The sequence below is a fragment of the Phacochoerus africanus genome, chromosome 2 (assembly GCF_016906955.1).
Source record: "Phacochoerus africanus isolate WHEZ1 chromosome 2, ROS_Pafr_v1, whole genome shotgun sequence".
In the NCBI taxonomy this organism is placed as follows: Eukaryota; Metazoa; Chordata; class Mammalia; order Artiodactyla; family Suidae; genus Phacochoerus; species Phacochoerus africanus.
In genome coordinates, this window is record NC_062545.1 from 124,417,418 (window position 1) to 124,442,503 (window position 25,086).

Consider the following 25,086-nt stretch of genomic DNA (forward strand, 5'->3'; position numbering starts at 1 on the left):
CAGCTGTCTCTGATCTAAGATCCTTAAGAGGAATTTGGTCTTTTCTTCTCAGCCTCCAAAGACAACTCCAAGAACATACAGAAACTAGACACAGGTCTACAGCAACTTGACTCCTGAGCGAGCAAAGTAGGAACATAGCCTACAGAATACTCCCAGAATACTTTTTCCTCATAGACCACCTCTTAGTTTTTGATACTCAGACTTCATAGACTATATATACCTCTTAGTACAATACTTTTTGAAAGGTGTTTAAGAAAAAAATATACTTATATACCCAAAACTAAATACAACATTGTTAATAAAATAGTGTGCAGGATACTGGAACACCAGGTGTCTACAGAGAAGACACAATGTACTACTATGTAAAGTAACTGCTTGTTAACAACCATATCCATCGTTTGATGTTCAAGAAAACCTTCTTCAGTATTTTTCTTCATATTTGTAAGTCACTTACTTAATGGTATTTTTTACTGTGCTTTTGTAACATTGTAGGAAATTAGAGGTTCTGAGCTGAAAAGAAATGCATTATAACTTTTCTTATTTCAAATAATAATAGGCCTCTAGAACACTGGAAATCAATATAATAAAATTTAATAAATAAATAATAATAAGCTTCCGCTTAATGATTTTGTGCACAATATCTGATTTTTGTAATGGATTCCTGCTGTTCAGCAAAATATGCCTTTATTTTCTTGGATTCTTTCACCCAAATCCCATCAACAAGCCTCTCCCTAGGCCTTTTTGATTTGGTTGCAGTCCAGCAGCTCATCTGCTCTCAATCTCTAACTTTGACTCATTAATCCCTTCTTGTGTTTTCATCCTCTAGCTCCCAGAGCTGTAGTCATTTGGGTCCTCCACTGCCCTGCTTACCTTTCATTTCATTCACCTCTTCTTACCATCCTTTTTTAAATTTTCAAGTAATTTTTTACCAAAGGGATACATGCATGTAATCTAAAAGATCAAAGGAGCTAAAAGGCTTACAACAACAAAAGCAATCCCTAGCACTAACTGTTCTGCCCTCATCCCCAGGGCAGTGGCTCAAACGCTTTCAACTAGCTCTTGCTTTCAGTTATCAAATAATCTGAGTAAAACACTATCTCCTAGGTATTCCATACTAAACTCCACCTACTGCCTTCCTCTTACAGTAAATGAGGATTTTATCTGTCTTATAGCCACCTTTCCCTAGTCTTTCTCAATAAATTGATGCTAAAAAAAAGTTTGGTTAAATCCATTTTCAGCACATTAATTATTGAGACTATCATTCCTTTATGAGCCCAATAACAAAAAACAATTGATTTCCTTTCTGAGAAAATTTTTTTTGTTTTTTTCTACATTTAATAATTGCCTAACCCTCATTTGCTTAGTTTTATTTGCACATACAATTAAACCTCTCCATACCCTATGACAATTCTATAAATCACTCTCAATTCATTTTTCCACATGGTCACACGTTAGAACTGTCGATTCCTTATTTTCCTGATAAGATTCATCAATTCCACTTTTTCACTCCCTCTTTGGGTTCTAATCTGTACTGAGTATTTTCTAAGTTGCTGGATGTCAGGGATTTGGGGCTGGGATTTCTAATCGCCAATGTTCTATAAATAACCAACTCCTCTCTCCTGTATTAATTTCCCATATCCAAGTTCCCAGGTAATCTTTTTTGGTTTACTCCCTAGTTTTGCTGTATCACATGCCTTAGACTTTTAGACTTTGCGTATTTGAGAATGTGTTATTCTATCCTTATATTTGATCAATTCATTTATTCCAAGCCCAAATTCATTCACATTCTGAAGACATTACTCTGTTGACTTTTATCTTTCAAAGCTATTTTTAATAAGGTAATTTTCATTCCTGAGCCTTTGATTATGATCCCTAATGACTATCTACTCTGTGTCTCCTTACTGGTTGGATACTGGATATTTGGAATTGATCTATAAATTTACCTTTCTCTTATTGTCCATCTCTTTTGTCCTACTTTATCAGAATTCTTTTGATCTTTTTACAGAAATTTTTGTTTAAGCTATACTTTTAAAATCCAAAAGCTCTTGCTTATTGTTTGTTTCTTTTAAGTAACACTCTGTTCTTTTCTCAACATTTCCTTTTATCTCTCTGAAGTCATCATGACTTCTTTGAAGGATTTTTCTGTTCTCAGTATTGGCTCTGTATCTTCTAAATTCTTTTTTTCTTGTTTACTTCATGTTGGAGACTTTCTTCCAAAGTCCAATTATCTTCTGATACCCTATTATCTTTTATATACAATAAAATATTACTCAGCCATAAATAAGAATGAAATAATGCCTCTGCAGCAACATGGATAGAACTAGAGATTATCATACTGAGTGAAATAAGTCAAAGAAAAAAACGTCACATGATATCACGTATGTGGAGAATTTAAAAAAAAAAAAAAGATACAAATGAACTTACAAACAAAACAGAAATAGAACCACAGCCATAGAAAACAAACTTATGGTTACCAAAGCAGAAAGGGGGAGGGAAGAATAAATTAGTAGTTTTGGATTAACATATATACACTACTACATATAAAATAAATAACCAACAAGGATATGCTATATAGCATAGGGAACTATGCTCAATATAGTAAGAGGAAAGAATCTGAAAAAGAATACACACACACACACACACACACACATAAAACTGAATCACTTTGCCATACACCTGAAACTAACACTACATCGTAAATTAACTATACCTCAATAGAAAAGTTTAAAAATAAAAAAAAGTGAGTCACTAAAAAGCTGATTACAAGCTTCGTAAATGGGCTTCTAATAGAGTCACAGAGTAGCTGAAAAGCTTTTGTGGGAGGGGGTCACCAAATATCAATATGTATGGTCTTTTCTCTAGGATAATTCAGTTTCCTCTGAGAAGGAACTTCTAGTATTCCCAGTGGAGTGTACCAGTAAGCTAAGATGGCAGTATGCTAGAGCTGACCAGACAAAGGGAATTGCACTGTTCAGATGCAGAATGTGCTTTAATCCTCCAGTTTTAAATTCTATTCTGGTCCTGCCTTTCTAAATGCTCCATGACCCCAAATCCAGACAATCTTTGTTTCTGCATAAACCCCTGCAAAGGTGAGAAGAAATGGTCTCCTTACTTAGCCAGGTAAGAGTGGGCTGAGGGTATAACTGCTCCTCATAAAGACTTTCAAATCAATTCCCACCCACCATGTCACCCCGCTTCCTATGATATCTGGGGCCTCTAATTCCTAAGCCTTTCCGGAAAGCTGTGAGTCAGCTTACTTTCCATCTGCACCTCCCTTCACAGGCACTTGGCTTTGACCTTTCTCCACTGTGCTAAGTCATGCACCATCCTTCCACCCACTTTCCATCTTTGTATCTCATCATTTAGGATTATTTATGTCTCCTTGATTTATCAAAGATGGAGCTTGTGCTTTTTTGTTTTCCCTATCATTTGGGGATGATTTTCTGAGAAAAGAATAATAAATTGAGGGTAAAGAAAGAGTAGATAGTCTTTATTCTGTCATCTTGAAGCTAGAAGTCTCTAGCCTTTTCTATTTCGCAGGTCTTTTATCACACCATACTCTTCTGTCAGATCTATTTTGATTTCTAATTTGTCTTCTAGACTTACAGGGTAACTAGCCATCTTATTTTACTAATTTCAGACATGCAACATTTAATTTATTAGTAAATTAACAAGTTTGGTATGTATTTATTATATCCCATTTGCAGTAGTTCTTATCTGCAACTGACTAGGGTATTTAATATACATATAATTGGGAGGGGATTATTTATCAGTTGGAACGGCATTAGTCACCAGTCTCTCATGGGACTTACTTTCTTATCAGAAAGGCTGGTTATTCTCTGCTTGCCTTCCTGTCCCCCCATTCTCACACCTCTCTGTACCCCAGGAGACTGACTTCCATGAACAACTCCCCTAGCCCATCCCCACTCATTGCCATTCCCCGCATCTGCCTCTGTCCCTGACTTGCTGCATTTCTGGCAACATTGCTCTATAGCCTCAGCTCCTGAAGTACAATGGCTGCTGGCTGCACAAGGGAACACTTCCTAGTTGGTTCCCTTGATGCTACCCACACCTCTGTAACCAATGTCTTTATCAAATCAAACTCCTTCAGTTATACCATGTGCCATTTGTTCCCTATCGAGACACTGACTGATCCATCAGCTAAGAAAAAAAAAAATTGAACTAGCTCATCTCTCATGTCCCTTGAGTTCTTCCGTTCTATGATTTTTTAAGAGTAAAGCATACAAAGGCACTTAACTAAAGACAAATTGGATAAATTAGGGACTTCCTTTCATTCAAGATTCCATCTTACTATAGGGAAGAAACTCTCCAAATAGTTAGGCTCAGCCCGTAGAAAATGTAAGCATTGTCAGTACAACTTAGACGAGTGTGGAATATACATATTGTTCCCTATAGGATAGACTCACACAGTTCTGATAAAGTACACTTGGTTTATTTTTCCAATTAAAAAAAAATTTAAGGAGTTCACATCATGGCTCAACAGAAACAAATCTGACTAGCATCCATGAGGACACAGGTTTGATCCCTGGCTTGCTAAGTGGGTCAAGGATCCAGCATTGCCATAAGCTGTGGTGTGGGTCACAGATGTGGCTTGGATTGCACATTGTAGCTGTGGCGTAGGCTGGCAGCTATAGCTCTGATTTGACCCCTAGCCTGGGAACTTCCATATGCTGTGAGTGAGGCCCTAAAAAAAGTCAAAAAAAGATTTATTCTCTCAGAAACTGAGATATTACAGTATTATTAAGTATAGCTGCCATGCTGTAAATTACCTCCCCATTACTTATTTATTTTATAACTGGAAGTTAATACCTTTTGACTCCCATCACCATTCATCTCTCACCTCACACCCCTGGAAACCATTAATCTGTTCTCTGTATCTATAAGCTTAGTTTTTTATTATTTATTTATTTATTTTTAAGATTCCACATATAAGTGAAATCACACAGTATTTGTCTCTGTCTGACATTTCATTTAGCATAATAATGCCCTCAAGGTCCATCCATGTTGCCACAAATGGCCATATTTCACTTCTTTTATGGCTGAATACTATTCCACTGTGTGTGTGTATATATATAACTTGTATGTGTGTGTGTATACATATATATATATGTATACACACACACATATATATATACATAACCCTAACCCTAACCCTAACCTATACATACACACACACACACCACATCATCTTTATCCATTCATCCATCAATGGATTCCATATCTTGGCTATATGGTAAATAGAGCTGCAATATACATAAGGACGTATATATCTTTTTGAATCAGTAAGGTTTTTTTCTTCAAATAAACACCCAGAATTGGAATTGCTAGATCATGACAGCTCTATTTTTAATTTTTTGAGGAACTTCCATATTGTTTTCCATAGTGGCTGTACCAATTTACATTCCTACCATATCCTCACCAATACTTGTTATTTCTTTATAAGTTTTAGCACAGCCACTCTAACAGATATGAGGTGATATCTCATTATAGTTTTTGACTTGCATTTCCCTGATGACAAGTGATGTTGGACATATTTTCATGTGCCTTTTGGTCACCTGTATATCTTCTTACAGAAACTATTCATACCCTCTATCTATTTTTTAAATTGAATTATTTGGGTTTTTCCTAGGGAGTTGTAGGTGTTCTTTATGTATTTTGGATATTCACCCCCATCGGATATGTGATTTGCAAATATTTTCTCCTATTCAATAGCTTGACTTTTCATTTTGTTAATGGTTTCCTTTGCTGTGCAGAAGCTTTTTAGTTTTGATGTAGTTCTACTTGGTTTTTTTTTTTTTTGTTCTGTTTTGTTTTTGTTACCTTTGCTTTTGGTGTCAAATCCAAAAAGTCATCGCAAAGGCCAATGACCAGGAACTAACCACCTATGTTTTCTTCTAGGAGTTTTATGGTTTCAGGCCATACATTCAAGTATTTAACACATTTTGATTTCATTTTTGTGTATGGTGTAAGATAGTGGTCCAATTTTGCATGAGACCAGTCCATGTCTCATGCAAACATGTCTAGTTTTCTCAACACCATTTACTGACGAGACTGTCCTTTACCGATTGTATATTCTTGATTCCTCTGTTGTAAATCAATTGACCATATATACCTGGCTTTGTTCTGGGCTCTCTATTCTTTTCCACTGACCTATGTGTCTGTTTTTAGGCCAATACAGTTGCTATTTCTGACTTTGAAAACACAGGAACAGCCAGAATTAAATTCTAAAAGTTCAAGTGTTTCTTTTTCTTTATCTTCTTTTCCCTTAGATATTCTACCATCAAAGGGCACCAGAAAAGTACCAAAAAAAGAAAAGAAATTAATTCCTTGACCTCATCCCCAACCACAGACACCAGATTAACTCTTTTTCAGGCCTATCTAGACTTTTTGTATCCACTGAAATTGTCTACTTTCTCATTTCACATAGACCCTTCAATCCACTCCTATTTTAAACTGCTCATGCCCAAGTTTCCTTCAACTTCTTGGATGCCAAATTCAATGGGTACCTCTTAGTCCCTGTCTAACTTAACCCCAGAGTAGCATTTCACACCACTACTACTCCTTTCAGGTAATACCCTTCCTTGTCTTTGCCTGACTTTTCTCGTTTTCTCCTAATCTGTCTGTTTACTCCTCAGTCTCTTCAAGTGGATATCTCTTCCTTTGTCCTCCCTCAAATGTTCATGTTTGTTGGAGCTCTTAGTCTTCTTCTCTCTCTTTTTTTTTTTTTGTCTATTGTCTTTTTAGGGCCACACCCATAGCATGTGGAGGTTCCCAGGCTAGGGGTCCAATCAGAGCTGTAGCCGCCGGCCTACACCAGAGCCACAGCAATGCCAGATATGAGCCACACCTGTGACCTATACCACAGCTCATGGAAATGCTAGATCCTTAACCCACTGAGTGAGGCCAAGGATCAAACCCACAACCTCATGGTTCCTAGACGGATTCGTTTCTGCTATGCCATGATGGGAATTCCCTCTGTCTTAGTCTTCTTAATCTTTCTACTTACATTCTTCCACTGGATGTTCTCCACTCCTACAGCTTCAGAAATCAATTATACACTAATGACTCTCAAATGGATGATCCAAATATCCCCCCTGACCCTCAGAAATATTGTTCATAACTAAATACTAAATAACTCCATCAGTATACCCACACATTCTTCACACTCAACATCTGGCCTTCCCCTCAAACATATTTTTTCATCTATATTCCTTATCCCAGGGAATCACAAAAAGCCAGAGACCTAGGTATAATCCTTGATTCTGCTGTCCCACACCCAGTCAATAATCAAGTTTGTTTCTGACTAAGATGTATCTTAAATCTGTCATCTAATTCCCTCCATTTTCACTGCAAATTCCCTAGACCAAATCATCTCTGTACTGATAATCAAGTCTCGATTTCATAATAGAGCCAGGATGATCTTTCCAAATATAGATATGATCATTTTATTCTCTTCTTAAAAGTCTGCAATGGTTTTACAAACTAATATCCAGATAAAGCCCAAATTACTCAACATTGTTTATAAGGCCCAGTATCTGGTCTCCTACTCCGTCATTCAAATTACTATATGCTTCAGCCAGATTAACTCTCTTTTAGTTCCTCCAACATACCATGATCACTCATGACATTTTTCAAAATATCACTCAATATTTTTCACATGATGTGTCCTCCACTTGGAACATGTCTATTCAGTGTTATCAGTGTTATCATGCGATCAGTATTTCTTGACCAACATCCGCGAATCCTTCTGTCTCAGCTTAGATGACTTATGTTCTCTATACTGGATTTGATCTACTCCAAGCACACTTATTCACTCATCACACTCTCTTATAGTTCCCCTTTTACTTCTCTCTATTCCCCTTTTTAGATCCTAAGTTTTGTGAGAGTTAAAACTATACCTATTATATCACCAATGCCTTAAACATTAATTAGCACAAAGTAGCCACTAGATAAGCAATGGCCGAATGATAAACAAATGAATAAACAAACCATCAGTACCAGCGGAAGCACATTTTACATATGGACTTGCTTTCTCTTGCTTTCTTTCCCCTCAATAAAAAACTAAATAACAGCAAGTAAGTTACCCTTTCCTCCAAACAAGCCATTGTCAACAAAGGACTAATTAATGTATGGTTACATGTGACCACTGAAGAGAATTCCATCTGGAACTTTGTTTACTCCTTCATTTTTCTGTTTCCTCTTACATATAAAATTTTCACACTGGACGTTTAAACAGGATTAAGAAAGAGCAAGCATGTGGCTGACTTTGTCTTGATCTACATGATGCCCATTCTATATTCCTAAATCAATCACAAACCTGGTAGTGAATACACATAAAAAAGAACCTATACTAATATTTTACTTGAACAAGAACTCCAAAAACATTAATTAAAGCTGAGCGCACCTACTCTGAACTGCAAAGTCAGAGATTTACGTGAACTTATAAATTTGAGGCTTTCCGACCTCTAATAGGATTTATGTCTTCTTTAAGCAAGCATTTCCTCTTTCAATGCAGCATTTTTTAAAAAGTTTATTTCAGTGATTAAGCTGCTGGCATAAACAGATTATGATGTTCAGTTCCTTTATTGCCTGGTCTTTACCCTTTTACTCACTGCTTGTCAAATATTTAATTGAAGGCTCTGGGTGAAAATAAGCAGGCCCAACTATGAAGCCCAGAGTTTCTTGCTCTAAACTTACCTTGCTAATGAGGTGATCTAAAAAGCTACCCATGCAGTCAATCTCAACACCTAATCTAAGACATTTTTGTACAGCTCTTCACATATTTGCTCACTGTTTGGAAGTTGTCAACTACCCTGTGGTTTATCACAAAGAGAACTTAATATGCTACAATGCATGCCCACATGTGCAGTTGTTTCGGGTAAGACAGAGTTTTTCAAAGAAAGGTGTTTGAATTCTAAAATTTCAAGGCTAATGTTTTAGAAAGAGAGGGTTCTGTCAGGCTAACTCATTCAAATTGGTTACCTTGGACAGGTTCATTCCCAGCACAGTAAGGGTCACCAAGCCAGCACAACAGACCAAAGCACTGGAGCTGGAAAGGCCAGAACTAGGTGGGATATTTCCATCTACCAAGCAATTCATTCCAATCAGGTTACTAAGACCAAAGTGTTCCTAAGAACAAAAGGAAAAACAGCGCTAGTAACTTTAGTTGGATTCAAAGAGTAGTAGAATCTTCTTTCATTCCCCAGAGAGCAAAAGTTTACGAAAGGACTTATGCTACTTATAGAAACTACCTCTGCAATTCAATTTAGTTGAGTCTATACATAACAACATGACAGTTCATTTAATGGCTCCTGGCCACTGGGCACTATAATCTGAAGATTAATTTTTACATCATTGAAGAAAAAGCTAGTGATTCATTTCCTAAAATTGTTTTGAATGATTTTTTCGTGAATATTGATTTGAACAAATAATGAAAAACAGTAAACAATTATAATTCAATTTTAAGTAGCAAGAAAAGAATACACAATTATTAGTGAGGCAGATTAAATCTCTATATAACCAACCCAACACTCTATGATTGTAAAAGTCTAATGCCAAGCAGTGGTTTGTTTCAGTGGAGTATTCTATGGAATACTTTTCTTCAGAGGACCTTCCAAACTTTCTCAGTCCTGTTTTATTTATGGAGAAATCTAGGCACCAAAAGATTAAGACACTTTCCCCAAGATCACTCATAAGGAACTGGAAGTAGGAACCAGTCTCTGATTTCTGGTTGAGAACTTTTCCCCTGTGGTCAGAAACCTGGGCCAGCATACTGTCACTGTGATTTAATTTAAGTCATCTATATGAGGAAATCCAGATTTTTACTCAAGTTTATAGATACAATTTAGCCATATGGTAGCTTTCAAGACAGCCAAATTATAATTCAACCACAAATGAGAAGGCAGACTCTACACAAAAGCAGGGAAACTATGTTTCTACAGAGAAAGCCCAAAGAAATAATCAGACTCTGAGCTCAAGATGGAAAGCTCTACTGAGATGAATATCTAGGGCGAGGACACTTAGGATGATATCATATCATTCCCTTTGTGGTTTAGAATTAAAAATAAATTCAAAGCCACCTCCTCCTCAAGAAAAAGTACCATCATGTTTATAAATTACTTAGATGGCTCAAAACCAAAGTACGAAATACTATTACATTACATAATTATGCATTTCATCATACATATTATTCTAGGGAGAAATTTCAATAAACTAGTTAAAATAGCCCAATTAACAACAAAACCCTGCAAATAAAAGACTGGGGTTTTTTTCCTTAATTTTTTTTTGTCTTTTCTTTCCTAAGCTGGCAAAATTTGTCCACCACAAAAGAAGAGATTCAGTTGGATATACTTCTCTTCTTGATTTCAAATCACCTAAAAATTTTCTTTCCAGAAATACAAACAAATTATAAACTGAAGCACTGCTGCTGCCAATGCCCTTTCATACAGAACATCAGACAGCTTGTTTAAAAAAAAAATCCTTGGAGAACACTATATATTTAACCATAAACTGATCCACACGGTGTCTTGAATGTGAATCATACTTACAAACTTATCACGCAATGTTTAAATTAAAGTGTACAACAGATTTAAAAACGCAAATGGGTTTTGCCAAGTTCTATAATAGCACTATTCCAAAAGGATAACATGTTCAATTTAATATAAACAGATTATCCTCTGGAACTTTCCAGTATTTGAATTTGAAGGTTTCTAAATAGGCTAACATTAAATTACTTTTCTGCCAAAAACTCATTATACAGACCTGCCTTTGCATATAAGTTGTCAGATCAAAAAGGAAGTCTATAAGACCTGAAATTCTCAAAAATAACACAAAGAAACTTTTTTCTTTAGGTCACTTTACCCCTATGCTAAAAAAGTATGTTGCTATAAAGATCAAATTGCATTTGCCAAGTGAATGTTTCCAAAATACTGTAATCCTACTAATGCATATGACAAGCCAAATGATTTGAAGATTTAAAACCTGCCAATAACTTTTCCTGTTAAGTTGTTACCATGTGTCCAGGAGAAAGAAAAGAGGAGAGTTCTCATTGTGGCTCAGCAATAACGAACCCAACTAGTATCCATGAGGATGCCAGTTCAATCCCTGGCCTCGCTCAGTGAGTTAAGGATCCGGCGTAGCCATGAGCTCTGGTGTAGGTCGCAGACTCGGCTCAGATCCCGCATTACTGTGGCTTTGGTGTAGGCTGGTGGCTATAGATCTGATCTGATCCCCAACCTGGGAACTTCCATATGCCACAGGTGTAGCTCTAAGGAAAAGGGGGAAAAAAAGGAAAGAAAGAAAGGAGGGAGGGAATTGGGGGAGGGGAGGAAGGGAGGAAGGAAGGAAAGCAGGCAGGCAGGTCTCTAGGCTGAGTTACCTAAGGCCAGGTCAGGAGAACTCAGGGCATCTTGTCACCTCCCTTCGAGCCCAAGGGAGATGTCCTGGCTTGGTACACAGTAGATACTCAGAAACCCAAGCCCTCACTCTGCCAGAACAGACATCTTGAAGTAGGAGATAAATAGACCTTAGGCTGAGCAGCTGCAGCTGGTCTCCTGATGCTGCTTCATGATGGGGTATCAGTGGGAGCACTGGGCCCTGATTGGGTGCATCCTTGTGGATTTCCTAGCCTGACACATGCACAGAGAAGGCCCCTCAGTCTAGGGAAGGACAAAAGGAGGGAGATGATGCCAGCTGGAATCCATCTTGGCTGAGAGATGTGTGCTTACACCAGGACCAACTATGAAGATGATTGGCCAGAAAAACTGCCCTTATATAAGCAACCTAAGCCACCCCATTATGTGTTAACTTACTCTGAGCTCACCCATGAGCTTTGCCACATGTACTTTGCTTCTTCCACACATATGTAGCCTCCAATAAACACTTTTATCTTTTTCACAATAAGGAAAAAAAAAAGGAAGGAGAGGAGAGAGTAAGGGAAGGAGGGTGGGATGAATGTGGGTACTCTAAGAGCAGAAGTACCATAAGTAGAGTTTAGGACTATATGTCAGAAATAAATGTGATGCATATCTGTAATGGATATGCCACTGAGTAGGCTACTCATGACCAAGTTTCAGATGGGACCACCAGGCAGTAAGGAACACAGCTCTCTAAAACATGGACTTTAACAAAACAAATCAAATTGACTTGGCAAATCAATTTTCTTTTTATCCTTCATGCTCTTTTAATTAGGAGAGAAAGTGGAAACATTTTCTTGTTCTTGTATGTGACATTAAAGATGTTCAAAGCAGTTATTCAATGTTTCCAGGAAAAAAATTACTTTAATAAATTTCACGACATCTTTTGTTTAACCCCATCTGAAGTAGGAATAACAACACTAGGTTACCATTTATTGAATGCCTACTGTGTGTCAAGGACTGTGTAATCCTTGCAACACTCTTTGATGGGATAGTAATGACATCATTTCACAGATGACAAACGTAAGGTTTTGGGAGTTAACACAGCTAGGTAGAATCCAGATTCAAACTCATGGCTCTAAATCCTATTACAGTGCACACCTATACCTCCCTAGAACAAAATGTAAATAATATTACCAGAATTTAATCTTTCAAAAGAAAATTTGAACAAAGATTTGAAAATCAGAAAGGTATTAGATGCATGAACAGCCACTACTGCCCCCTATGAACACCACCCAGAAACAGCCCCATCTACTTCCACACCCTGAAATACATTAACTAGCAAAATAGAACAGAAACATCAGTGAGTATTGAAAGGAGGCAAAAATGATAGAGTAAATAAAATAAACCATGATATAATGCACATCATAACCTTAACTGCTAGTAAGATGCCTCACAAACTGATTTACCTGAATTCCTTTAAATCCACATAGGAAATAGTTGTGCCAGAGAGGCTTGGTTTTGTCAATCTGGATGTTATCAGCACTAGTACTGAAGTCCCTGCAAAAGCAAAAGACAGTTCTTTTAAGTCTAGAGATGATGTGCTATGGAATTGGTGGCTCACTGCTGCCATCTTGTGCCAAGATAGTGACACTGAAATTTCATTGTCCTTTAACTCAGTATATGTACTCTACCGTATACCCCCAAAACCAAACATCTCCAGCTAAAAGTTAAGAGAAGTTGCAGTGACTTTAGCAACTAAACTGGTTTCAACTTATTTTTTAGTTCCTGTAACGGAGAATAACCAATATATTTCATGATGGTCCTTGTTAAGTTGGTATAAACACATAAATGCTTATATTCTTTGGGTCTGCTGTTTAACACACCTCTTACTAGAAAAGAAGCACTCAAGGCCTTCTTTCTCCATAATCTCTGCCACCTATCCAATTATACCAACTGCACAGTTTAAGAAAAAGAAGGAACAAACAAGACAAATAATTATTCTAGTGGATCATAACTCACTGAAATAAGATACCATGAATCTATACTTATATAAAATAACAAATGAATAAAGAGCTAAATGAAGGAGAAAGCTCTTCCTTAGAGCAAAATGCCAACTAATAGAAGAAATCGTAGAAATCAAAAAATCATTATTCAGGAGTTCCCACCATGGCACAGTGGGTTAAGAATCCAACTGCAGTGGCTTGGGTCACTTTGGGAGTGCAGGTTTGATTCCCCCGCCAGATGCAGTGGTTAAAGATTCGGTGTTGTCACAACTGCAGCTCAGATTCAATCCCTAGATTGAATCCACATGCCACAGGTGCAGCCATAAAAGAGAAAGAAAGAAAAAAATCACTATTCAGCAAGCTCCAAGATCATTGTTTCAGCAAAGAATCATCTAAAGTTAGTGAGTAAAATTTTGATGAGAAACAAGATAGTAACATAAACTTGAAGTACTTCCCCACCAGATACTTAATGCAAAGGGAGAAACTAGTAACTTTACGGTAATCTGGCAAACAGCTCCCTAACCACATGATTAAAATTAACAACAGTTAGAGAGACATGTGGTGCCTTCTTAATATGATATACTGAGAACATATCAGTTCACATGTGGGAATTCTTTATATTATTTTTGTGACCTCTCTGAAAGACAAAAGTTATTTCAAACTGAAAAATAAGTATATAAGCTTCTAAATCAGCCAAAAGACAAAATATGTGAAATAGGAGAGAGCAGGGAGATCAATTTAAAAGAGGAAATAAGTAACATTCCCCATATTGACTGAGTGCTCTTCATATAAGTCACTACTATGTGTCAGTCACTGTAGCAAGTACCTTCCATGCACTATCCTAATAACATAGCCTGCAACCCTTACAGCTGCCCAGCCTCAAAACCAAAGAAAGAGCCCGGAGACAGTGATGGAGACATCAACGGTAAATTGGACAGGAGATCTTACAGGTCCACAACAAATCATCCTGGAGCCACACCCCACTGTGTACAGCAGATGGAAATCAAGACAAAGCAGCAATCTTTGCTATTTGAAGAAAAACGAGGCTACCACTTATAGGGGGAATTGATGTCAGGTTGGCTCATTAGTTACCAGGGAAGCCAGAACTGGGGAAAGGGGACAAACACAAAGGTGGTAACTAACTGGGCCCTATTAGGGTACAGGTGAAGCATGGACTGGTGGAGCAGGGGATATACGGACAGCAGGAGAACAGCCATCTTGAATGGCCTAACCATACAGCATCATTTCTATAGTCAGCACACTTCGCTCGAATATGGAGGCTTCCTTAGAGGCTCAGAGAGGCTTAGTGACTCTTTAAGGATACAATCTGACTCCAGATGACTAACATGTTACTATCACCCACAGGAGTTAAAATATATAGCCCACCATTAACAAGAGGTTGCAGAATTTGGAAGGCAGAAAAAAAATAGGTTATAAAAACTGAACGGGTTCTGTTGTTAAATAAGCAGATCTTGAAAAAAAAAGCAAAAAAAACAAACCAAGGAGCTGGGGGACAGGGATGGTGGTATATTGGGAAATGTAGAGGAGGAAATTTGCACAGATGTAGGCACCTAGATGAGAAACAAAGAAAAAGCTAAAAAGTGCCACCTTCTTCAGAATGAGAAACATGACCTAAAAACCATAATGTGATACCACTACACATTTATGAGAGTGGCTACAATCTAAAAAGACATGTTAGCAAAGGCATGAAGCAACTGGAACTCTTATACACTGGTGATTGGAATGTAAACTCATACAACCACTTTGGAAAACAGGTGAATTCTTTAAAAGGTAAACCAGACAGTCCACTCCTGGGTATTTACCCAAGAAAAACAAAACATGCATCCATACGTAGACTTGTACACAAATATCCATAGCAGAATTATTCATAATAGCCCAAAACTGGAAATGATGTAAATATCAATGGTGAAAAATAAAGAATTTATGGGTTCTTCATGTAATGTACACTATACAGTATGTGGACTATTCTAGGAGGCCTGCTGCATACTTCCTGGGGGTCCTGGTGAAATGCAGCCCCTGACCTACATCGAGGGCTACCTGCCTTGATAACTCACTTCTGCTTCCCTAACTCATTTTCCATGCTCCTTCCCTACGGTTCTAGGATCATTTCCCAAATTCCCTACCTCCTTCCAAGTCTGTCTCAGGCTCTGCTTTTATGAAAAAGTGAAAATCCCCATATTCAATGGTAGGAGTACTAAGTGAATCTGAGTAAATCAGGATGACAAACTATGGCACCCAGTTTTAAATGTTTACAATGACACAAAATTGTGTTTGAGGTAATGTATGTAAGGTTTTCTTTAAAGGGCCCAAAAAGTACATGAGGTATATTTTCAATCATGCAAAACACATAGAAAAAAAAGATCTTTTACAAGTTTCATGTAAAAGTCAGGAATTTCTATTATCTTGCACAACCTGGCATAGACACATATATAATAGTTGCTGAATGAATGAACATTACTACAGGCAAACTATCCAATAAGTAATAAGCTAAAAATATAATGTGCTGACTATATGCCAAAATCCTTTTTTTAAATTATCAAATCCTACACAACATAATATAAGCAAGTAAGGCTTATCCCAGGAAGGCAAAGACAGTCCAATATGAGAAAATACATCAGCGTAATATTTTTTAAACTAATCTTCAATACTGAATAGATATTCAATAAAATCCAATATGCAGTAATAATTTTTTTTTTGTCTTTTGTTGTTTCAGCACCACACCCATGGCATATGGAGGTTCCCAGGCTAGGGGTCTAATTGGAGCTGTAGCTGCCAGCCTACACCAGAGACACAGCAGCGCAGGATCCAAGCTGTGTCTGCAAGCTATACCACAGCTCAGGGCAACACCAGATCCTTAACCCACTGAGCGAGGCCAGGGATCGAACCTGCAACCTCATGGTTCCTAGTCAGATTGTTTCTGCTGCACCACAACAGGAACTCCAGTAATTTTTTAACCTTAGCAAACCAAGAATTAAAAAACAACAAAAACAAAAGTACATCCTTGGAGTTCTCCTGTGGCTTTGCAGGTTAATTATTGGTCGCTGTCACTGCAGTGGCACAGGTTGCTGCTCTGGTATGGGTTCAATCCCCAACCCGGGAACTTCCATATGCCACAGGCATGGCCAAAAACAAAAACAAAACTAAGTGGAAGATTCTTAAAAAAAAAAAAAAAGTATGTTCTTAACTTGATAAAGCATATGTACTAGTAACATACACCTATTATTTTCCAGACTCCAGACTCCAGAGCACTGGAGAGGTAAAAGTACCTGAAGTCACATAGCTTACAGTCTACTGGGAAATATAGGCAAATAAGCAGAAAATGATAATATAGCATGCTATTATCTATGATAAGAAAATAAGAGGGTACCCCAGCAATATAAGAAAAGCACCAGCCTTGATTTTGCTAGAAATATTAACCTCAATCGATGATAAGTGCTTTCTGGGCAAAGGTAGAATTATTATCATCTTTTTTTAGCCCAGTATCTAAAACAAGGTCTGATACATGATAAGTCTACAGTTAATGTTTGAAATAAATGAGTAAATGAACTAAATGAATAAATACTAAAAAGGGAAGCATATTCTTTTGGAAGTCATATATAAATTTCCAATAAATTAAATGTTTTACTACAAATTTGATATCTCCTAAAGAGTTCATTTGGGTACAAACACACACACACACACACACACACATCATTACACAACTATAATTCTAAATACTCACGGATACAAGGGATTGGTATTGGCCAGCTGGAGAGTGTGTGTTTTCACAGGTTCCACAGCTATTAACATATCTTGTTCTACAGCCATCGGAAGAACAGAATATCCACAATAATCTATGTGCTCTCCTGGAATAAAGAGAAAGTATTTTTTATTATTGCTAGCATATGAAACAAGAGAAACTAGAGTAAGCTGACATACAGGAAAAACTTGACCACAGTCAGGCTTTACATAAAATAAAGATACTAAGGGCAAAAAGTGTTTCAATTTTCTTTCTCTGACATGTGACCCAGGAACTTTTGCTAGAATAAGTATACTAGTTATTAGCGTCTGTTGATTTTTAAACACCTTTACATATTTATAAGTTTTTTGCATTTTCTTATTCATAATAACTATCTTCAAATTTTATGTTTTGTGACTAGTTATGGAGGGCATCAAGAAAAACAATGCCTTGGAGTTCCCACTGTGGCTCAGCAGGCTGGGAGCCCAACCAGTATCCATGAGGATGTGAGTTCGATTCCTGGACTCACTCAGTGGGTTAAGGATCCAACATTGCCACAGGCTGTGGCATGGGTCACAAATGAGGCTTGGATCTGGTGTTGCTGTGGCTGTGGTGTAGGCCAGCAGCTGCAGCTCTGATTCAAACTCTAGCCTGCGAACTTCCATGTGTTGCAGGTGCGGCCCCCAAAAAAGAAAAATCAATGTCTCCTTTCTCTGTTACTCAACTGTATTAACTTTTAAATGTGAACAATGGAAGCCTTTAGAACCCTCTCCCTTATATTAACATTATGTTATTATTTCCTCCCTAAGCCAATCAACCCACTAAAGTTGAAGACTTTGCTTTTTATCCTTATAGCCTAACCAAATGCCTAACAAATTAGACTGGCACTGATTACTTGTGTGGAATGTGATAGATATAGATAACTAGGATAAAGAAAAGGAAACTAGAAAAAAATTTAATTTGTACTATTTTATATATTATAATCAAATATAGAAAACAAAATTTTCTCTTTTCTTTTTTGTTCTAATTCCTCTCTGAATCAGCAGTAGGAACTTTTTTTTCCTATTAAACCATAATGTTTTCTCCAAATTACCATTTAAACTCGAGGCTGTAATTAATAAGATTTAAAAATAAAAATTCAAGGAAGATGTGCTAGGCACACTCACTTATATTTCCCCAAGACAGGTTCTGATTGTTCCTATGGCAGACATTGATTAAGAAACAGAAGTGAATGAAAGACAACTCAACTGCCTGATTATATTTTTAAATAAATATTAAATAAATTAATAAATGTTTACATTTTAAATAATATATTATTCAACTTATTATTTCAGGTAACAAGTCCTGTTTCTACAAACCTAAGCCACAGCAGTTACAATGCCTTAACAACTAGGCCACCAGGGAACTCTGACGTCTTTTTTTTTTTTTTATGGGTATACCCACGGCATATGGAAGTTCCCAAGCCAGGTATTGAATCCAAGCTGCAGCTGCGACCTACACCACAGCTGTGGAATGCCAGATCCTTTGACCCACTGTGCTGGAGTAGGGATCAAACCCACACACCACTACAGTCAGAATCTTAATGCACTGCACCACAGCAGGAACTCCCCAAGAAATTTAAGGGCTTTTTTATGGATTAACGGTGACAGATGAAGTGGTTTTCAGAGTTATCTTTCTCCCCAACTTCCTTCAATAAGATAATGACACTAAACATTAATTCACAAGTAGAAAACACCCATTTAAATAAGCAGAACACTAGGGTGGCACCAGATTCTGTAGGAAAGGCTACAGTGTGAATGACGGCCATCTGAGAATGAAGAGCTTCCCTTTGTCAAAAGTGATGGAGATGGGTGGGGGATGGGACTAAGATGGTGGAATAGAAGGACTGGAGCTCAACTTCTCTCATAAAAACAACAAAATTATAACCAAATGCTGAGCAACCTTCAACCAAATGGACCAGAAACTTTCGAAAAGATATCCTGCTCCAGAGGACAAAGAGGAGACCACATAAGAGGTAGTAGGGGCGATTATGCAATATAAGCAACTTCATGCCTCCCAGGTGGGAAGCCCAACAGACTGGGAAATAAATGTGTCGCAGAGATTCACCTACGGGAGTGAGAGTTCTCAACCCCAGGTCAAATTTCCAAGCCTGGGGATCTGGCATTGGGAGAAAAAGCCCCCAGAGCATCTGGCATTGAAGGCCAGTGGGGCTTGTGTGCAGGAGCTCCACAGAACTGGGGGAAATGGAGACCCCATTCTTGAAAGGTGCACATAGACTTTCATGTGTACTGGGTCCCAGGGCAAAGCAAAGGCTACATGGGAAACTGGGTTGGACCTGACTGCACTTCTTGGAGGATCTCCTGAGAAAACTGGGTGTGACTGTGGCTTGTTGTGGGGGAAGGACATCAGAGGCAAAGCTCTCGGGAATATTCATGAGCATGTGTTTCTCTGGAGGTGGCCATTTTGAGAAAATATGAGCCCACCCATCAGAGCTGAGAAGCCCCAGACAAAACAATAATCCAGGTGGGATCACAGCCCCATCCATCAGTAAACACGCTGCCTAAAGAACCCCTAGGCACACAACCATCTCTAATCTCACCCAGAGACAAATCCCCACCTACCAGAGGGATAGGAATAAACCCCACATACCAGTGGGCAGGCACCAGTCCCTCCCATCAGGAAGCCTACAGCAAGCCCCCATACCAACTTTAGCCACAAGAGGGGTAGACATCAGAAGTAAGAGAGGCTACAACTCTACTTTCTACAAAAGAGACACCACACCAAAAACCTATAAAAATGAAAAGGCAGAGAACTATAACTCATACAAGGGAGAAAGAAAAAAACAGAGAAAAATAGCTAAGTGACCTGGAGATTCTCAGGCACCAGGAAAAAGACTTTAGACTGATGATAGTGAAGATGATGCAAAACACTGGAAATAAACTGGAGGCAAAGACTGACAATTTACAGGAAACACTGAGCAAAGAAAAACAAGATTTAAAACATAAGCAAGCAGAGATGCAAAATACAATAATTGAAATAAAAAATTCATTAGAAGCAGCCAGCAGCAGAATACAGGAGGCAGAAGAACGAATAAGTGAGGTGGAGGACAGATTAGTGGAAACCATGGATGTGGAACAGAAAAGAGAAAAAAGATTGAAAACAAATGAAGAGAGTCTCAGAAGACTCTGGGACAATGTTAAATGCATTGTATTATAGGAGTCCCAGAAGGAGAAGAGAGAGAGAAAGGGACAGAAAGACTATTCCAAGAGATAATAGCCAAAAACTTCCCTAACATGGGAAAGGAATCACTTGCTCAAGTCCAGGAAGTGCAATGAGTACCATATAAAATAAACCCAAGGAAGAAAACCCCGAGATACATATTTATCAAACAGACCAAAATTAAAGACAAAGAGAAAATATTGAAAGCAGCTAGGGAAAAGAAGCAAATAACATACAAGGGAACCCCGATAAGGTTATTAGCAGATTTTTCAGCGGAAACTGCAGGCCCGAAGGGAGTGACACAATATGCTTAATGTGATGAAAAGAAATAACCTCCAACCAAGATTATTTTAGCCAGCAAGGCTGTCATTCAGACTTGAAAGGGAAATCAAAAGCTTTATAGATAAGCAAAAGCTAAGAGAATTCAGCAACACTAAACCAGCTTTATGACAAATACTAAAGGAACTTCTCTAGGCAGAAATGAAAAGGCCACAACCAGAAACAAAAATACCACAAATGTTAAGGCTCAACAGGAAAGACATATACACAGTAAAGACACAAAATCATCCATGTACATTTATGCTATCAAAATCAAAAATTGTGAGGACAGGAGATACAAATGGTGGACAGTGGAGATGCACCTGCAGTTAAGAGACCAACAACTTCAAACAATCATATATATATATATATTCCTATATCAAAACTTCAGGACAACTGTAAACCAAAAATCTACAATTGATATATAAAAAAATAAGAAAAATCAACTCAAGTACAACACTAAAAAGAGACATCAAACCACAAGAGGAGAGAACAACAGAAGGGAAGAAAAAAGAGCAACAAAAACAAATCCAAAGCAATTAATAAAATGGCAGCAAGAACATTCATCTCAATAACTACCTTAAATGTTAATGGACTAAATACTCTAACCAAAAGACATAGATGGGATGAAAGGATACAAAAACAAAACCAATATATATGCTGTCTTCAAGATACTGACTTCCCTTCCAGGGACACATGCAAATTGAACGTGAGAGGATGGAAGAAAATATTCCATGCAAATGGGGATCAAAAGAAAGCTGGAGTAGCAATACTCATATCAGACAAAATAGACTTTAAAATGAAGAATATGTTAAGGGACAAGGAAGGACATTACATAATGATCAAAGGATCAATCCAAGAAGAAGATAGAACAATTTCAAATATATATGCACCCAACATAGGACCACCACAATATATAAGGCAACTGCTAACAACCTTAAAAGGACAAAATGACAATGACACAATAATACTGCGGGACGTTAACACCCACTTACAGCAATGGACAGATCATCCTGACACTAAATCAATAAGAAAGCACTGGCCCTAAATAAAGCATTAGACCAGATGGACTTAATAGATATTTATAGGACATTCCATCCAAAAGCAACAGAATACACATTCTTCTCAAGTGCGCACAGAACATTCTCTAAGATTGATCACATCCTAGGCTACAAATCAAGCCTTAGTAACTTTAAGAAAATTGAAATCATATCAAGCATCTGCTCTGAGTACAATGCTATATGATTGAAAATCAACAAGAAAAAAATTGCAAGAAACACAAACAGGTAGACACTAAACCACATGCTACTAAACAACCAATGGATCACTAAAGAAATCAAAGAAATGGAAAAAATACTCAGAAGCAAATGACACTCCATAACCTTTGGGATGCAGCAAAAGCAGTTCTAAGAGGGAAGTTTATAGCAATACAAACCTATCTCAGGAAACAAGAAAAATCTCAAATATACAACCTAATTACATCTAAAGCAGCTAGAGAGAGAAGAATAGACAATATCTAAAGTTAGTAGAAGGAAATGAATCATAAGATCAGAGTAGAAAAAATTAAAGAGAAAAAAAAGAAAAGCATGGAAAAGATCAATGAAACAAAAGTTGGCTCTTTGAAAAGATTGACAAAATTAATAAACCCTTAGCCAGACTTAATCAAGAAAAAAAGACAGAGGACTCAAATCAATAAAATTAGAAATGAAAAAAGAGAAGTAACAAAGGACATCACAGAAATACAAAGGATCTTAAGAGACTACTATATGCAACTACACACCAATAAAACAGAAAACCTAGAGGAAATGGACAAATTATTAGAAAAGTACAATCTTCCAAGACTAAACCAAGATGAAATAGAAAAGATGAATGGACCCATCACAAGAACTGAAATTGAAACTGTCATTTAAAAACTTCCAGCAAACTAAAGTCCAGGACAAGATGGCTTCACAGGAGAATTCTATCAAACATTTAGAGAAGAGCTAACACCTCTCCTTCTGAAACTATCCCAAAACATTGCAGAGGAAGGAACACTCCCAAACTCATTCTATGAGGCCACCATCACCCTGGTACCAAAACCAAAGATACCACAAAAAAATAAAACTACAGGCCAATTTCACTGATGAACATCGATGCACAAATCCTCAACAAAATACTAGCAAACCAAATCCAACAATACATCAAAAGGATTGTACATCATGATCAAGTGGGATATATCCCAGGGATGCAAGGATTCTTCAATATCTGCAAATCCATCAGTGTGATACACCACATTAACAAACTGAAGAATAGAAACCATATGATCCTCTCAATAGATGCAGAAAAAGACTTTGACAAAATCCAACACCGATTTGATTAAAAAAAAAAAAAAAAAAAACCTTCAGAAAGTGGGCATAGAGGGAACCTACCTCAACATAATAAAGGTCATATATGACAAACCCAGAGCTAACATCATTCTCAGAAGTGAAAAGCTGAAAGAATTCCCACTGGGATAAGGAACAAGACAAGGATATACACTCTCACCACTACTACTCAACAGAGTTTTGGAAGTCCTAGCCACAATAATCAGAGAAGTAAAAGAAATAAAAGGAATCCAAATTGGAAAGGAAGAAGTAAAACTATCACTGTTTGCAGATGACATGATACTATACCTAGAGAATCCTAAAGACTCTACCAGAAAACTGTTAGAGCTTATCCATGAATTTGGCAAAGTTGCAGGATACAAACTTAATACACAGAAATCAACCGCATTTCTATATACTAATAACAAAAGATCAGAAAGAGAAATTAGGGAAGCAATCCCATTTACCAGCACATCCAAAAGAATAAAATACCTAGGAATAAACCTACCTAAAGAGACAAAAGACCTGTCCTCTGAAAACTATAAAATGCTGATGAAAGAAATAAAAGTTGACATAAATAGATGGAAAGACATACCATGTTCTTGGACTGGAATAATCAATATTATCCAAATTACCATACTACCCAAGACAATCTACAGATTCAATGCAATCCCTATCAAATTACCAAGGACATTTTTCACAGAACTCAAAGAAAATATTTTAAAGTTTGTTTGGAAGCACAAAAGACCCAGAATAGCCAAAGACATCCTGAAAAAGAAAAATGGAGCTGGAGGAATCAGGTTCCCAGACTTCAGACTATATTACAAAACAACAGTCATCAAAACCACATGGTACTGGCACAAAGATAGAAATGCAGATCAGTGGAACAGGATAGAAAACCCAGAATTAAACCCACGCACCTACAGCCAACTAATCTATGACAAAGGAGGCAAGAATATACAATGGAGAAAAGACAGTCCCTTCAAGAAGTGGTGCTGGGAAAACTGGACGGCCACATGTAAAAAAATGAAATGAGAACACTCCTTAACACCATACACAAAAATAAACTCAAAATGGATTAAAGACCTAGATGTAAGATCAGATACTATAAAACTGTTAGAGGAAAACAGGCCAAACACTCTCTGACATAAACGACAGCAACATCTCAGATCCACCTCCTAGAGTAATGACAGTAAAAACAAAAATAAACAAACGGGAATTGATTAAACTTAAAAGTTTCTGCACAGCAAAGGAAACTCTAAACAAAATGAAAAGACAACCCACAAAATGGGAGAAAATCTTTGCAAATGAATCAACTGACAAGAGACTCATCTCCAAAATTTAGAAACACCTTCTGCAGCTCCATACCAAACAACCCATCAAAAAATGGGAAGAAGATCTAAACAGACAATTCTCCAAAGAAGACATATGGATGGCCAAAAAACACATGAAAAGATGTTCAACATCACTCATTCTTAGAGAAACGCAAATCAAAACCACTATGAGGTACCCATACACCAGCCAGAATGGCCATCATCAAAAAGTCTACAAACAATAAGTGCTGGAGAGGGTGTGGAGAAAAGGGAACCCTATTACACTGTTGGTGGCAATGTAAATTGGTGCAACCACTGTGGAAAACATATGGAGATTCCTCAGAAAACTAAAAATAGAACTAACATTTGATCTAGCCACCCCACTCCTGGGCATCTATCCAGAGAAAACCATGACTTGAAAAGACACATGAACTCCAATGTTCATTGCAGCACTCTACATAATAGCCAAGACATGGAAACAACCTAAATGTCCATCGACAGAGGAGTGGATCAAGAAGATATGGTACATGGAGTTCCCGTCGTGGCACAGTGGTTAATGAATCCAACTAGGAACCATGAGGTTGCAGGTTTGATCCCTGGCCTTGCTCAGTGGGTTAAGGATCCGGCGTTGCCATGAGCTGTGGTGTAGGTCTCAGACACGGCTTGGATCCCTCGTTGCTGTGGCTCTGGTGTAGGCCAGCGGTACAGCCCCGATTCGACCTCTAGCCTGGGAACTTCCATATGCCGCGGGGAGCAGCCCAAGAAATGGCAAAA

At 37.6% G+C, this 25,086-nt stretch overlaps 1 protein-coding gene across 6 annotated transcripts in view; it reads right to left on the reverse strand.

Moving 5' to 3' along the window:
- Positions 1 to 25,086, reverse strand: part of GALK2 (galactokinase 2) — a 165,139-nt gene that overhangs the window by 109,579 nt on the left and 30,474 nt on the right. For 5 of the 6 annotated variants that reach the window (XM_047766395.1, XM_047766399.1, XM_047766396.1 and 2 more), the window contains 3 exons: positions 17,124 to 17,247; positions 12,845 to 12,935; positions 9,004 to 9,150 (listed from right to left, as the gene is read on the reverse strand). In XM_047766395.1, coding sequence (XP_047622351.1) covers positions 9,004 to 9,150; positions 12,845 to 12,935; positions 17,124 to 17,247 — 362 coding nt within the window. The remainder of the gene's footprint in view (positions 1 to 9,003; positions 9,151 to 12,844; positions 12,936 to 17,123; positions 17,248 to 25,086) is intronic. The other variant, XM_047766397.1, reaches the window with a different exon arrangement.